The sequence below is a fragment of the Limulus polyphemus genome, unplaced genomic scaffold (assembly GCF_000517525.1).
Source record: "Limulus polyphemus unplaced genomic scaffold, Limulus_polyphemus-2.1.2 Scaffold624, whole genome shotgun sequence".
NCBI classification, from domain to species: Eukaryota; Metazoa; Arthropoda; class Merostomata; order Xiphosura; family Limulidae; genus Limulus; species Limulus polyphemus.
The window spans coordinates 314,932-329,504 of NW_013666234.1; the positions used below are offsets into that span (position 1 = coordinate 314,932).

Consider the following 14,573-nt stretch of genomic DNA (forward strand, 5'->3'; position numbering starts at 1 on the left):
TTGCAGTAAGTTCCTTCATAAACATGCCCATTTCAGACCACATTACCTATGGACTGCATGTGTAAAGCAAAAGGGGATTGCTGCCTATCTCTGCCATGCCTTGAGTGAATAACCAGGTATGGTCTGCTTTTCAAAATAGGGTTTCATTGTCACCCATTACACTTCTCCAGTGGTGACATTCCTCTGGGCTCTCCACTGCATTGTCACCCTCCTTTCCTTGAGTGGAGTATGGGAGTCCTTACCATTTCCAGTTCCAAGCTGCTGGTGTGGTTGACCAAGGAAGCACCCTCCTGAATGAGTTCAACATGTAAAAAAATTCAAACCATTGAGTTGAGAGTATGGCAGTGGTGTTCTGCTGGTGTAGATGCAACGTGGCCTCCAAAGGAGTTGAGCCATTGCCCTGCTGGTTGACATGGCCTCCTGATCATGTTTATACAATGACACTGGAGTTAAGCCATCTCCTTACTGGATGACATGGCCTACTACTACCATTTACACAACCACTTGAGTCGAACCATCACCTTCACAGATGACGTGGCCTCCTACTAACATTTACACAATCACTGGAGCTGAACCATCACCTTCTGGTTAATTGATAGCTATGAGACAATCACTGGAGTTGAGCCATTGCCTTCCTGGTTGACATGGCCTCCTCCTACTATTTACAGAACCAAGGAGTTGAGCCATCACCTTGCACAATGATGTGGCCTCCCTCTTCTTTTTACACAAACACTGGAGTTGACCTGTCACCTTAATGGATGACGTGGCCTCCTGATACATTTTACATACACACTGGAGTTGAATCATTGCAACTGCAGTTCACCCCTTCAATTGGGAGACCTCATCCTACCTTTAGGTGGAAGTGAGTTCCCAGTGTAGAGGTTTTGGATTAGAATGAACCAATCAACATAAGTCTTCCCATGAGTACAGGTTGTCTATCTTCCTCCCTCAATTGCTCTGTCTGTGTCTTCAGACACAGCAGTAGTACGTGGGATTGTTCTGGTGCTCTTCTTGACTATCTCTCTTCTTACAGCAATATTATTGCCTTTGGATGGTGCTGACTATGCTGTATTTGGGGGAGTTGATTACATGTGATAGACAACCTTTCAATACTGGATTTCTGTTCATGGATTGATAGAACACTGAGAATCCTCGTGGCATACCCAGAAATCAGTCTTAATCCCCGATTCTTGGATTTGAGGTGAAGATGGTATGATCCTCATCCAACCCCCACATGGATGTTAGTACCTCACAAGGATGTTCAAGGACTTACCGAGTATGGTCTGCCGTGCCCCAGCCACTCTACACCTCATAATTTCTGCCCTTGTGCATTACACAATCTACACAAGGGGTGAAGAGTATATCTGCCTCAAAAGTGGTGCAGTTCCCCTCTTCTGATCTTCGGATCTATATCTCTCATAGTCAGGGGTATCCTTCGGATGCTTTCGAGAGTATTTCTTTTGCACCACTCCCTCCTTATTTTCAACATGGGATTCTAGCTAATCATGTGAGAATAGGTAAATACCATATCAGAAGTTATAATTTTCCTATACTGAAAATGTATTTCTGATACGTACTTAGTTCTTCTCACACTTCCCACCCTTCCTCCTCACTTCTTTAGTTCTCACACCTTCTGCCAAACTTCAAAGTGAAGGTTTGGTAAATGAGTATAGAGGGAGTCGAATGCATTGCTATTGTTACTATTGGTTAAGAGATGATACATGATGATTTGCATGAGAGATATGTTGAAATATAATAATTCCAACAAGTGGAGGAGTGCAAAGCTTGTGGCGTTCATTAACAAGAGTAGCTAATCTTGTGAGAGGAGGTAAGTACCTATCGGAAATACATTTTCAGTATAGGAAAATTATAATTTCCAATAGGTACTTACCGCCTCTCACCCACTTCCCACTCTTCCTCCTCACTGATTTGCCAGTGTTCTGGTTTGTATATGCCAATCCTCAAAAGTGCATTAGTATACTATACTAATATAGTATAGATGATTTTCTTGACCACGTGTTATGGGAAAGATGCATAGATTTAGAATAACTGAAAACGTATGAAAAATTCTACATCAAAATATGGTAGAAAATGGATGATATGCCTCAGTACCACACTGCTACAAAAAGTAACACCTAGGACTGAGTAAGCACACAACCTCAAATAATTTAAGTATGTTCTGCTTTAGTAGTTGTCATCATAATTACTACACATGTTTGCAGAGATGTATCTTGTAGCCTAAACGTTCCTTTATAAAACAAGTTTTTAGTAGTTATTATTTTGATATTTTAAACATGTATAAATATCACAAAATTAAGGGATTATTAAATTATTTGATTTTGCTGAATACTGTACATTCTGGGGCTTAGTTGAGGTTTCCTCCAAGATTATGACATAATGTTTTTTCTCTTCTTTCACAGAAGTTGTTGATTATCTGGGAACAGAAGTATCGACATCCAAGCAAAAAAAGTTCAGTCTAGTCACATTCATTGATACTCCAGGCCTGGTTGATGGAGAAATGGTTTATCCTTTTGATGTGGACAAAGCTATTCTTTGGCTAGGTATTTAATGATTTTGTGATGAATATATTAGAATTATCATATATCCTGTACAATATGGTTTATCTTGGAGCTTTATGTATCTACTCATTAGTAAGGTTGTGCATATAGACAAAACTACTGATTAGAATCCTAATAACTGGTGATGCATCTCAACATCAACTTGAAATCTAGTTTTACATTTTGACATCTAAACAGTGTTTTATTGCATATATTATTGTTGCTAAGAGCACTCAACTTTGAAGATTTTTTGTGAGCTTATCTAGAGTATTGCTCTGACCATCTTCCACTTTATGCAATAAAACATGAGTGGCTGGATGTTCATTGTCTGTGAGAGAGGTAAAAGAGGTCTTCCATCAGAAATTATATTTAAATTGAGCCACTAGTAGTTAGGAATAGGTGCAAAACTTCAATTTTAGAACAGCACTAAAGAGAATAATGGGTTTAGTAGCATGGTCTACTTTAATTAACATAATTATTTCTTATTCAATAAATTAAAAGTATTTCACAAAATACTCAGAGTGGAAGAATTGAGTAGTTGTTGATTGAGTAGTTATTCAATTTAAAATATTATAATACTTTTTTGTAAACAAATTAGTAAAGATTAATTTACTACGACCAACATAACTATTACATCAAATTTAATTTGAAATTAAAACAGTGTTATAGTAATATATTTATTATGACCTTGGTAATACTAAATCTATGAATATGAAAATACAACAAAAATGTATAATATCATTTAATAATTATAAATATAATTACATGCACTTGTGTAACTAATAGGACCATTTCAAAGGCATTTTGAGTTATATAATAACTGTACAAATTAAGATTACAGTTTATTGTCTTTCATGTAATTGGAGACAGCTGTTTCAATCATCACTAATTGATGTAGTAAAAACTTCCATTATGACTACAGCAGAATTCATTGCATAAATATAAACCTTTTATATTTACCACCAAAACATCTTTTAAAAAAAAATATATATATATATATTAACTTAATATTTTTACAAAAAACACAATTTAAGAAATTTGAGTACTAGTCTACTTTTTAGGTTATTTCAGTTGAGAACATTAGAATGGCTGCATTTAAAACTGCATTGTTAATACGGAAAATATACAAGTTTTTGATTCAAGGCTATCATATTTCAACAAAATTATGACTGGGTTAAATATTATCAGTCCTATGTAATGTAGGTGAATATGTTTATCATAAACCATAATTTTCTTTAATAATTTCAGAATTATCAGGAACACTATCCTTTTGTATCTAGGATTGTTGAGACATTTTTTCTTCAGAAATTTCTCTCTTTAACTTATTCACATGGCTTATTAGGTTTGAACACCAAACTTTGAAAGATTTATCACATTCTGTACTATCAAATCATTTGTACACTGTTGGAAACAATCATCAGTTTATGTAATTTAACTATTTAATTTTCTTTTTCTTTACTGTGTCTTTCAAAGTATATTAGAGCAATACTTTGGCTCATGATCATGTGAGATGCTTCATATGCTATGAAATTACAATTTCTCTCAAGGAAACATTCATGTAGTGTGGTCTGCTTTAACAAATTTCGTTATTTATAATTCAATGAATTAAAAGTATTTCTGTTCCTCACTGTGATCTTAACTTCCTTAAATGTCTTGTTAAGTGTAAGAAGTTGAGTTTTGTTATTTTAAAAATCTGTCTGTGAAAAATTTCCTGGACATCTATGGAATCTCAATGAGGAACATATTGGTTTAGATTTGTTGATTCAGTTGTATCCATAGAGACAAAATGAGTAATAGTAATTGTACCAAATTAGAAGGAGGGTATGGATGAACATCCAAGGTACATCCACATGAATATCCAGAAGTCTGAGGATGTGTCAGTTGAAAGTTTAATCATGAAGAACACAACATACTTCTTCAGATGCCTTGAGATTCCACCTGGATTGCTGGATTATGACCTTATGTCATGACAGTTCAGAGAGGACTACAGGGAGGCATTACAAACAGTTCACTTAAATGCTGAAAGGGGTGTGGCCCATATTGATGAGAATAAAGCCATCACAACAAAGAAAAAATAACATAAACAGTTTCTTCCTCAAGTTGTGCAGGATCATAGAAGATCCTAACACCAAATGGGAAACAATAACAGTGCAAAAGCAACTAATTATACCAAATACATACTATTTTGTAATTATACTGTCATATATGCAATAAAATGATACACTTTAAATAAAGCATTTATAATACATAACAAATATTTTTTTATATTACATAGTACATATGGCACCAGGCCACTACAGTTTAGAATATAAACCTCATTGATCAACCTTTCAATATGGTCCAAAATAGATGAACTTGACATTTGATATGTTTTTGTACATTGGAAAAAAATTAGGGGTGATAACTTTAGAATTTTTAACCTCACATTTTGCCTGCACATATAGACTACCCTAATGTTTATATACTACTTCATTTCCATTATATTCATGAAATATACTCTTGTGTCCTGCCAGTGTAATGGTATAAAATAACATGCTACTACAACCAGAGTTCAACAACAAAAAAATATTAAACTGTAATAACACTTGGAATAAAATTTAGCATTTATCAAAGACACAGTTAATAAACACATGCCTGACCAGGACTTGATACTACTTTTAATGAACAATAAAACATAAATATTGATATTAATTATTTCAAATAATCAATCAGGAAAAAGAACCATGAGAAAAAAAAAAGCCAAATTCCAAAAAGGACAATTTTCCAAAATCACCTTCCTGTGTTAATAACGATATTGAGTGACAAACAACAATAATTCACTGTATCATTCACTAACTATCTTGTGACTGAGTTCATGAAGCTGATTGCAGGGTATTTATTTACTCCATTAGGTCATGAGAGTATATCTCATGTGATCATAAATTTACATAATGTGTTGCTATATTAATAATATCTGTACATCACCTCTAGGGAAGCTGGTGTCAGTTTCATAAATGTATACATAGTTATTCAAAATAAATGTGATCAGCTAGAAGGTGAGTTAGTGTTTTAATGTAACTAAAAATTCAAAGATAAACTAAACGATAGAAGGAATAATAAATAAATTCGCTATCTCACCTCATTATATAAACTAAAGATATATTTTGCTGTAGCACTGATACATGTGTGTGTATATGATGCGTAATGAAATACATAGCTTCAGTACTACTGATTACATTAATTGTTAATAGGCAATTAAATCAGCATTGTAAAACAATAAAGAACTCAATATAAAATATATATTAAAAAAGATTTTGGTAGAGATTCCATTGTCAGTCATCTTAATGTCATAGTGATAATGCCTGTGGTATTAGCTCCCAAATGCATTGGAGATATCCCATCTATCAGACAAAATCTGAACATAATGTTAAACTGGCCAGCAAACGTGGAAAATCAATTAAGGGAATGGAGTTGTGTGCTTGCACCCTCAACATCTCAACTCCTACTGCCCTTCAATGTCTGCAACCAGTTGTGGGAAAGCAGTTACCCTTAAAAGCTCTTATAGTTCCTAAAGTAGAAATATATAAAACTCCCAACTTCTGCTCTTACAAAGGAAATTAAATAAACTTATCTTAGATAGAACTACAAATCCTGCTTTAATAGTTCTAACATAGTTCATTCATTCCCAACCTCTTCCCTTTCTTTTAAAAAATTATTCAAGTATAACATAGGAAAGCCGAGACAAGCTCACCTACTTGAAATTTGTTTTTCCATCCCGGTAACCTGAATAAGATCATTTAGTTTTATTTTATTTAATTTTTTGTTAAGGGTGGAGGTTGGGAGTTTCATATAGTAGAAATTTTAGGGTGATTTCATTTCCACCCCTTGAGGTGGATTCCTGTACATGGTGAGGGGACTTCCCAGGGCTGGTTCTGTGTTTTCAGTGTACCTCCTCTGGGATCTGAATATCCATCCACATTTTTGCTGTGCATCACAACCAGTGAAGGGGAGGAGAGGATCTTGGTGGTTGAAGGGTGTCAGTGGCACTTTAACACACCACTTTGGCCTTGAATTGCTGTAGACGGGTGGCTCCTCCAGGGTCAATCAGCTTGTCCTGTTGGGCTAGGGTTAAATAAGTACCAGTGTTGGGCATTCTCAACAGGTGTTGTGGACATTGTTTCTAATGTTGGTGTTTGGGTTTAGTGCTCATGAAGCCCTTGTGAAGTCGACAGACTTCCTTCTAGTAAAGAAAAACGGTGTGATCATAAACAGAAGGGTTCTACTGTACCTAAATAAAAAGGGCCACTTCAATACAGTGGAACTGTTGAGGTTTCCATTCTAATTTGGATGACATTAAGGCTTTGATCAATTCCTATCATCCTGTGTGTGTCTCCTTACAGGAAACATTCCTGAGACCTGCTGATACTATCACCTTTTGGCAGTTTTCTTTATACCAGAATGACAGGTTGTGTGATGAACGAGTTCATGGAGATGTGGCACTGCTGGTTGACCAGCATGTACCCACTTTGTCTGTGCCACATGATACACCTTTGGAGGCTGTAGCCATCTGTATCTCCATGGGTCGTACCATCACTGTTTGTTCTCTCTACCTATCTCCAGGAGAGACTTACGATCAATCAGATTTTGATGGTCTTGTAGAACAGTTGCCATCTCCCTTTTTCATATTGGGAGACTTTAATAGACACAATCCACTTTAAGGTGATGCTGATATTGATGGGAGAGGTTGTTCTGTGGGATGTACACTCTCAGATCACAACTTTTCTCTCTTCAATACTGGTTCTTTTACTTATTTTCATGTGCCTAGTCAGTCTTTTACTGCTATTGATCTATTTATCTGTTCCCCTTCACGTTTTTCTCATTTTTCTTGGAGTGTTAACAGTGACCCATGTGGCAGTAATCATTTTCCTATTGTTTTGAGGGAGTTTCGTTGTGGTAGATACCACCCAACCCGAGTGCCATAGTGGAAGTTGGACCAGGCTGACTGACTTGCCTTCACCACTCTCTCGGAACTCAATCCAGCTGTTGTTAGTCTTCCATCTGTTATCGATTGCATGGAGGCAGTAATTGATTGGGGCCTGGCATGGCCAGGTGGTTATGGCACTCGACTTGCAATCTATGGGTCACGGGTTTGAATCCCTGTCACGCCAAACATGTTTGCCCTTTCAGCCATGGAGGCATTATAATGTGATGGTCATTCCCACTATTCGTTGGTAAAAGAGTAGCCCAAGAGTTGGCGGTGGGTGGTGATGACTAGCTGCCTTCCCTCTAGTCTTATACTGCTAAATTAGGGCCTGCTAGTGTAGATAGCCCTTGTGTAGCTTTGCACGAAATCCATAGCAAACAAACAGTAATTGATTGTGTCATTCAAGCAGCTGTTCATTCTATTCCCTAAATCCTCGTCCATGGTGGTATCCATTCTGCCAGCAGGCGTGGAAGGCTCAGAAATGGGGCTGGGATATCTTTTGCAGGTATTCCACTCTCTCCAACCACATTGCTTTCCAGCGGACACGTGCCCATGCTCAGCAGGTCAGACATCAAAGCCAGAAGGAATCTTGGATTATGTTCACAACCAGTATCTGTTCTACCACTAGTTTCAAAGTCATCTGGGACAATATTCAGAAGGTCAGTGAGAAGTTTTCTTCCCATCCCCTTTCCATCTTGCTCTCCAATGGCCAGGAAGTTAATGAAGTACAGAGTATTGTCGACACTCTCGGGGAGAGCTTTGCTTATTTTTCCAGTACTTCTGTCTTTTCTTCCACCTTCTTGGCCATGAAGTCTCGGGCTAAGTGATCGCCCCTTTTCTTTTGGGCAGATTGTCTCAATGATTATAATCGCCCATTTACATTGATGGAACTTAAACTTGCTCTTCATCAATCTGGCAGTACATCAGGCAGACCTGATGACGTTCACTATGACATGCTGCACCATCTCTCTCCTGCCTCTCTTGCTCTTCTTCTGGTTCTTTTAAATTGGATTTGCCAAAAGAATGTTTTTCCTGATACAAATCTATTGTTCTACCTTTGTCAAAGCCTGGAAAGGATCCCATGTTTCCTACTAATTATTGTCCGAGTGCTTTGACTAGCTGTCTTTGTAAGGTCTTGGAGAGGATGGTTAATGCTCATCTTGTTTGGTTCCTTGAATCAAACAATCCCTCTTACCTACCCAATGGGGTTTTCGTAGACATCACTCCACCATGGGCCACCTAATTCGTCTTGAAACCTCGATCAAGGAAGCCTTCTTCAAGAGAGAGCATCTTGTTTCTGTTTTTTTTTTTTTATCTTGAGAAGGCTTATGATACCACTTGAAGGTTTGGCATTTTGCGGGACCTCCATTCATATGGGTTGCATGGCCATTCACCCGTTTTTATTTTTGCAACTTTTTAGAAAACCAGAGTTTCCAAATCCTTGTGGGTTCGACCATTTCCCTCAGTGTCACCCTTTTCACTATCAAGATCAATACTATCACTAAACAACTTCCTCCTACTGTTCCAAATGGCCTCTATGTCAATGACTTTCACATTTCTTGTCAGTCATCGAACATAAGGTTTATTGAGTGGCAGCTTTAGACTGCCCTCATTTGCTTGTTGAAGTGGACCACAGCAAATGGTTTTACTCTCATTTTCTCGAAAACCGTTTGCATTCATTTTTGCCATCAACAGAGTTTACACCCAGATCCTTAGCTCCATCTTGATGGTGTTGTTCTTCTCATGGTTCTTACTTTCATTTCTCACATCAAGCAGCTTTGTGTCAAGTGTACAAAGGCACTGAACATCCTCTGTGTCTTCTCTTCCACCTCTTGGGGAGCAGATTCATGTTCCATGCTCAAGATTTATCGTGCCGTCATATGATCAAAGCTGGACTTTGGTTTATGGTTCTGCTAGGTCCTCTGCCTTGAAGATATTGGACCCTGTTCATGATCTGAGGCTTCAGCTCTGCATGGGAGGCTTTCCACACTTCGTTAGTCCAGAGTCTGTACACTGAGTCACACGGGCCTCCTCTTCACATCTGCTGTTTACAACTTTCTTTACAATATGCTGCCAAGTTTTGATCCTTACCACAGCATCCCACCTGGGTTTATGTCTTCTTTTCTTTCAGAATAGACGAGCTGCCATTCCTCCTTTTGGCCTGTGTATCCAGGTGCAGCTGGCTGAATTGGGTCTGCCATTCGATAATCGTGCTGAGTCCAATGATCGGCCCATCCCACCATGGCTTATTACCATCCCCACCTGTGACCTTTCTTTGAATCATCTGAGGAAAGCAGGTACTCCTGATTGGAAGTACCATTTCTCTTTGCCGAACACCTTTCAAACCAGTCTTCTGTTCCGGTTTTCACAGATGGTTTGAAATCAGGTGACTCTGTGGGCTCTGCCATAGTTTGTTGTGGCTTGGTGGTTCCTCACAGGATCCCCTCTACAGTTTCTGTGTTCACTGCCGAGTTGTATGCCATTTCTCTTGCCATAGATTATGTAGAAGCTATGCAGTACACTAACTGTACTATTTACACTGACTCTCTTAGCTCTCTATGGGCCCGGGAATTGCTTAATGTCAGTTCTAACCCTGTTCTATTAGACATTCAGAAACAACTAGCTCAGTTTTCTCTGTCATCCATTTCTATCCAGTTTTTCTGGATTCCTGGCCATGTCTGTATTTGTGGGAATGAGCTTGCTGACAATACAGCTAAGTCCATCTGCTCTGGTGCTGTCACAGCTTTGCCTGTTCCATTTGTGGATTATAGTCCTGTGATCAGGGCACTGTTTTGCACCAGTTTGCAGTCGACTTAGGGTGAGCAACTTCATAATAAGCTTTTCCAGATCAAACCAACTGTTGTCAATTGGCCATCTAATTTCCATAAGGATCAAAGGGAGGAAGTTGTCTTGGCTAAGCTATACATTGGTCACAGTTTTCTAAACCATTATTTTCTTTTATGTGGGACTGATCTGCCAATGTGTGGTCTTTGTGACACTCAGATCACAATTGCCCATCTTTTACTTTCTTGCCACTGTTATGAATGCCAGCAGTGGCACCATTTCAGACATTTGTTTTCTACAGGTTTACCCCTGAAGTTGGACAGCGTCATAGGCGATGGTGACACTGTCCAGCTTCATTGTTTTTTAGCTTTTTATGGACCATTGGCCTTTTTACATATATTTGAGTTTTGTACCAACCTTTTGGACATTGTTTAGCTTTTAACTTGCCTTTTTTTTCTTTTTATCCTGTATTAATTGCAGTTTTTTTACCAATTGTTTGGCAAAAATAGCCTAGTTGCTTTGCACCATTAAACACCAAACAAACAATTCATTTCTACTTTAGGAAATATAAGAACTTTTAAGGGTAACTGCCTTCCCACAACTGGCTGCAGGCAGTGAAGGGTAGTAGGAGTTGAGACATTGTGGATGTAAGCACTCAACTCAACACCCTTATTTGATTTTCCATGTTTGCTGGCTAGTTTAACATCAGTGTTTGGCATTTTGTCTGATAGATGGGATATCCCAAACTCATTTGAGAGCTATTACCACAGGCATTATCCACTATAACTTTAAGGTGACAACTAGGACTGATAATGGAATCTCCAACAAAATCTTTTTAATGCTTATTATATATATATATATGCTAATAAATTTTCATTACATTCATGAAATACAAACTTGTGGGGTGCCAGTACCAAATAGTCCAGGAGCCAAGACCAATTGATTCACGTGTCTGAGGTTAAAAGGTTTGAATATGTATTCTTACTCAGAAAATGCTGTAAAATAAGAAAATCAATTTCTTGGTGGCACCAGTGGGGGGATTGTGGGTGAAACATGATACAGTTTATGCCAAGATAAAAAAAAAACTACAGGATTTGAGCCCTAGAATCCATTATGAGTTGGTGTATGATATTCCTTTTGGTTTTAATTTTATGAAAATAGATGATGTAATCAGGAAATAATAAAATAATGGCATTTTGTGTAGTTAACCCAGTCTAAAAATGAAAAATATCCGAAAAATCTGCAGTTTTCCATTAAACTTTATAAAAATTTCAACTAAAAATGGGTTTAATAGCTTATGTCTATATGCAATTTTGGCTAAAAATGTGTATAATGTCATAACTGTTATGTGTCATGATGTTCCTTCTGTGGAGTCCATACCAACACAAAAATATAGCAAAGCTGCACCAAGTGGTAATTTATCTGATTTTATATTAAAAAGACAATTAGAAACAACATAATAAAAGTAATTAATTCAGGTATTTATTTAATGATTAGATAAACACTCAAATTAATAATCTTATACCAACAGGCAATTAAAATACATATAAACAGATATAAGTCAGTAATAAACTTTTTATGTGGATTTAACATTAGAGCAGACTGTGAATGCAGATGCTGCATCATGCAGGACTGGCATCAGGTCCATCACTGCATCACAAGAGAGTAGAACAAAATGGATGGTTACCCAAGTGGCCAGAAGCAGCATCATTGTTCATCTTCTCAGTATGGCTGGTCTGCAAAAGGGGGAGGATACCACTCAAGAGCTTCAGTAGCACTGAGTTAAATGTGACAGTGATGACCTTCAAAAGATCATCAGTTGTGTTAAAAGTACTCTGAACCCTTTCAGCCAGACATACAATAACGAGAAATTGTACTGTCTAACAACTGGCAAGGCAATGTCTGACAAAGTCAAAACTGATTTGATCTCATGTCAGGAAATAGGAAGCAAGTGGTGTTAGAAGCTCAAATCAGGTTGCTTGCAAGATTCTCAAAGATTTGAAAAAGCCATACCTCAACGGAAGGTCCAGAAAATTGAATCTGACACCATCAAAGTTAAGGTCTCAGCAAGGGACAAAAAAATCAGAGATTTGCAAGGAACCTGGGACCTGTTAGGTAGACTCCTGTTATTTAGCTGTCACTAATTATTTAGACTTGAAAGCATTTTTCTGCTTCCCACTGAAACCTGTCCCGCTCTTCCTGGCTCATGTGGATGGCATGATGAACAGAACTGATAAGGCAGTTTTGACTAAAAACTAGAAGGCAAGGTTAAAACAATGCCACCATCCAGTGTTGATGTTTCCCTTGTAGATGTTATGTTTGTCATCTAAAGTCAGGTCAGTAATCCAGCCACATTTGATGGCATCACTGAAGCTCTTTTAAAGAGAGTTATGAGCACTGCAACACATGTTCATTTTCTTTGTGACAGTTACAGGAATGAAACCACAATCAAAGATCCCACATACGAGGCTAGAGGGTTCAGTGGAGAATATACTTACTACAAAATTTCAAGTCCAGAGCAAATGATTTTCATCCCCAGCTACACTCTCCAGGCTTTAAAAGAGTATTACTTCTTTTCTTATTAGAAGAATGGCAGAGGCCCTAATACAGTCCTCTATTAATGGCTTTATGAAGCAGTCAACAACAGCACAGTAGTGCGAACACAAATACATAAGCTAGTGTATGATCACTTTGAAGCTGACACATGGCTTGCGTGGATCTTCAAATTCATTTCAGTTTTCAGCGTTGTTGTTCCCTGTGATGATGCAGACATCATAGTGATTATCTTGGCCCATGTGTCAAAGTTTTCTCTGAAAGTGTGGCATGATGTTGGAAAGAACTCCAACAGTACATGGCGGTACATCGATGTATCTGCAATAGCTCATCATATAGGTCCTGAAATGTGTGCTGCATTACCAGGTCTTCACGCCTTTACAGGGTTAGACTACACCACAGCCTTTTTTTAAGAAAGAAAAGGTGTGACCATTAGCTATTATGGAGAAGGCCTTCACCTCAGCAGTTTGCAAACTCGGCGAATCACAAATCCTTGATCCGGAGGTTCAGCAGGACATTGAGTCATTTGTTTGCCATATATATAGAAATCAAACTCTGAGATCTGTGGATTCAGCCTATTACCACATATTCCTTGACCATTTCACACCAAAACAATCTTTCAGACCCTTTGAAAAATAAAGGGATGTGACCGAAGCATGTTTCCACCATCAAAACCTGTGCTTGAACAGAAAATAAAAAAAAAAACTTTGTCGCTAACGTGTAGAAACCTCATAGCATGGAATCCTCGGCATCATGGATGGAGACTTCATGATGACAAATTTGTCCTAACCTGGTTTACAGGAAAGCAAGTACCAGATGATGTGTGCACCTGCACAAACAGTGATATGACTGGCAAACAATATCTGGAAAGTGCAGTTTATGATTCAGGTTATGATGAGTCTGACAGTGATGAAGATTGAAATACCATGTGTCCTGTTAAGTAAAACAGAGTTTATCAACCAATAATATTTATGTAGATTGAAAATGTGTAATGTAAATTTCTGTTGTATGCTGGTTCATTGCTCAAACCAGCCACTGATAGTTTCATGCTTTGGATATGACTATATGGTTGAACACACTGTATAGACAACAACTGTAAAATGTATACTAATCCATTAATATATGTATTTGACTTATATTTCTACAATTCATGATTAGTAAAATAGCAATGATGTCAATAATGTGTGTAACCATGATAGATAGTTCAGTGATCACAGTAAATATTACATTTTACTGTAAGTTTGCAGCATGCCTCTCCATTGTAGTGCATGTTATGTAATTGTTGTGATACAGTAACATGTTTTGTGTTCCAAATATTAAACTCACTACAATAAATTGGATTAATTATTTAATATGCTGTTTGTAATTTTTTTTATATGAAGTAAGATAAATTAATATTTGGTGCAGCTTTTGCTGTACAAACTTGAAAACCTCTACTAGTGGATTTTTGACATAAAAACAGTCAATTTCTGTCTTGGTGGCATTTATAATTTTTGGGCTTCGCAAAAGCAACATCATAATGCATAACAGTTATGATTTTTTACAAAATGATATTTTTAGCCAAAATTGCATATAGACATAAGCTATTAAACCCTTTCTTAGATCTTTCACTTGAAATTTTTATAAAATTTAACAGAAAACCTCAGATTTTATGGATATTTTTCATTTTTAGACTGAGTTATCCAACCAAAATTCCATTATTTTATAATTTCCTG

At 37.3% G+C, this 14,573-nt stretch overlaps 1 protein-coding gene across 3 annotated transcripts in view; it reads left to right on the plus strand.

Moving 5' to 3' along the window:
* LOC106459540 overlaps positions 1-14,573 on the plus strand; it is a 110,048-nt gene that overhangs the window by 55,499 nt on the left and 39,976 nt on the right. For all 3 annotated transcript variants that reach the window (XM_022386050.1, XM_013919164.2, XM_022386051.1), the window contains exon 6: positions 2,421-2,561. In XM_022386050.1, the coding sequence (XP_022241758.1) occupies positions 2,421-2,561 (141 nt within the window). The remainder of the gene's footprint in view (positions 1-2,420; positions 2,562-14,573) is intronic.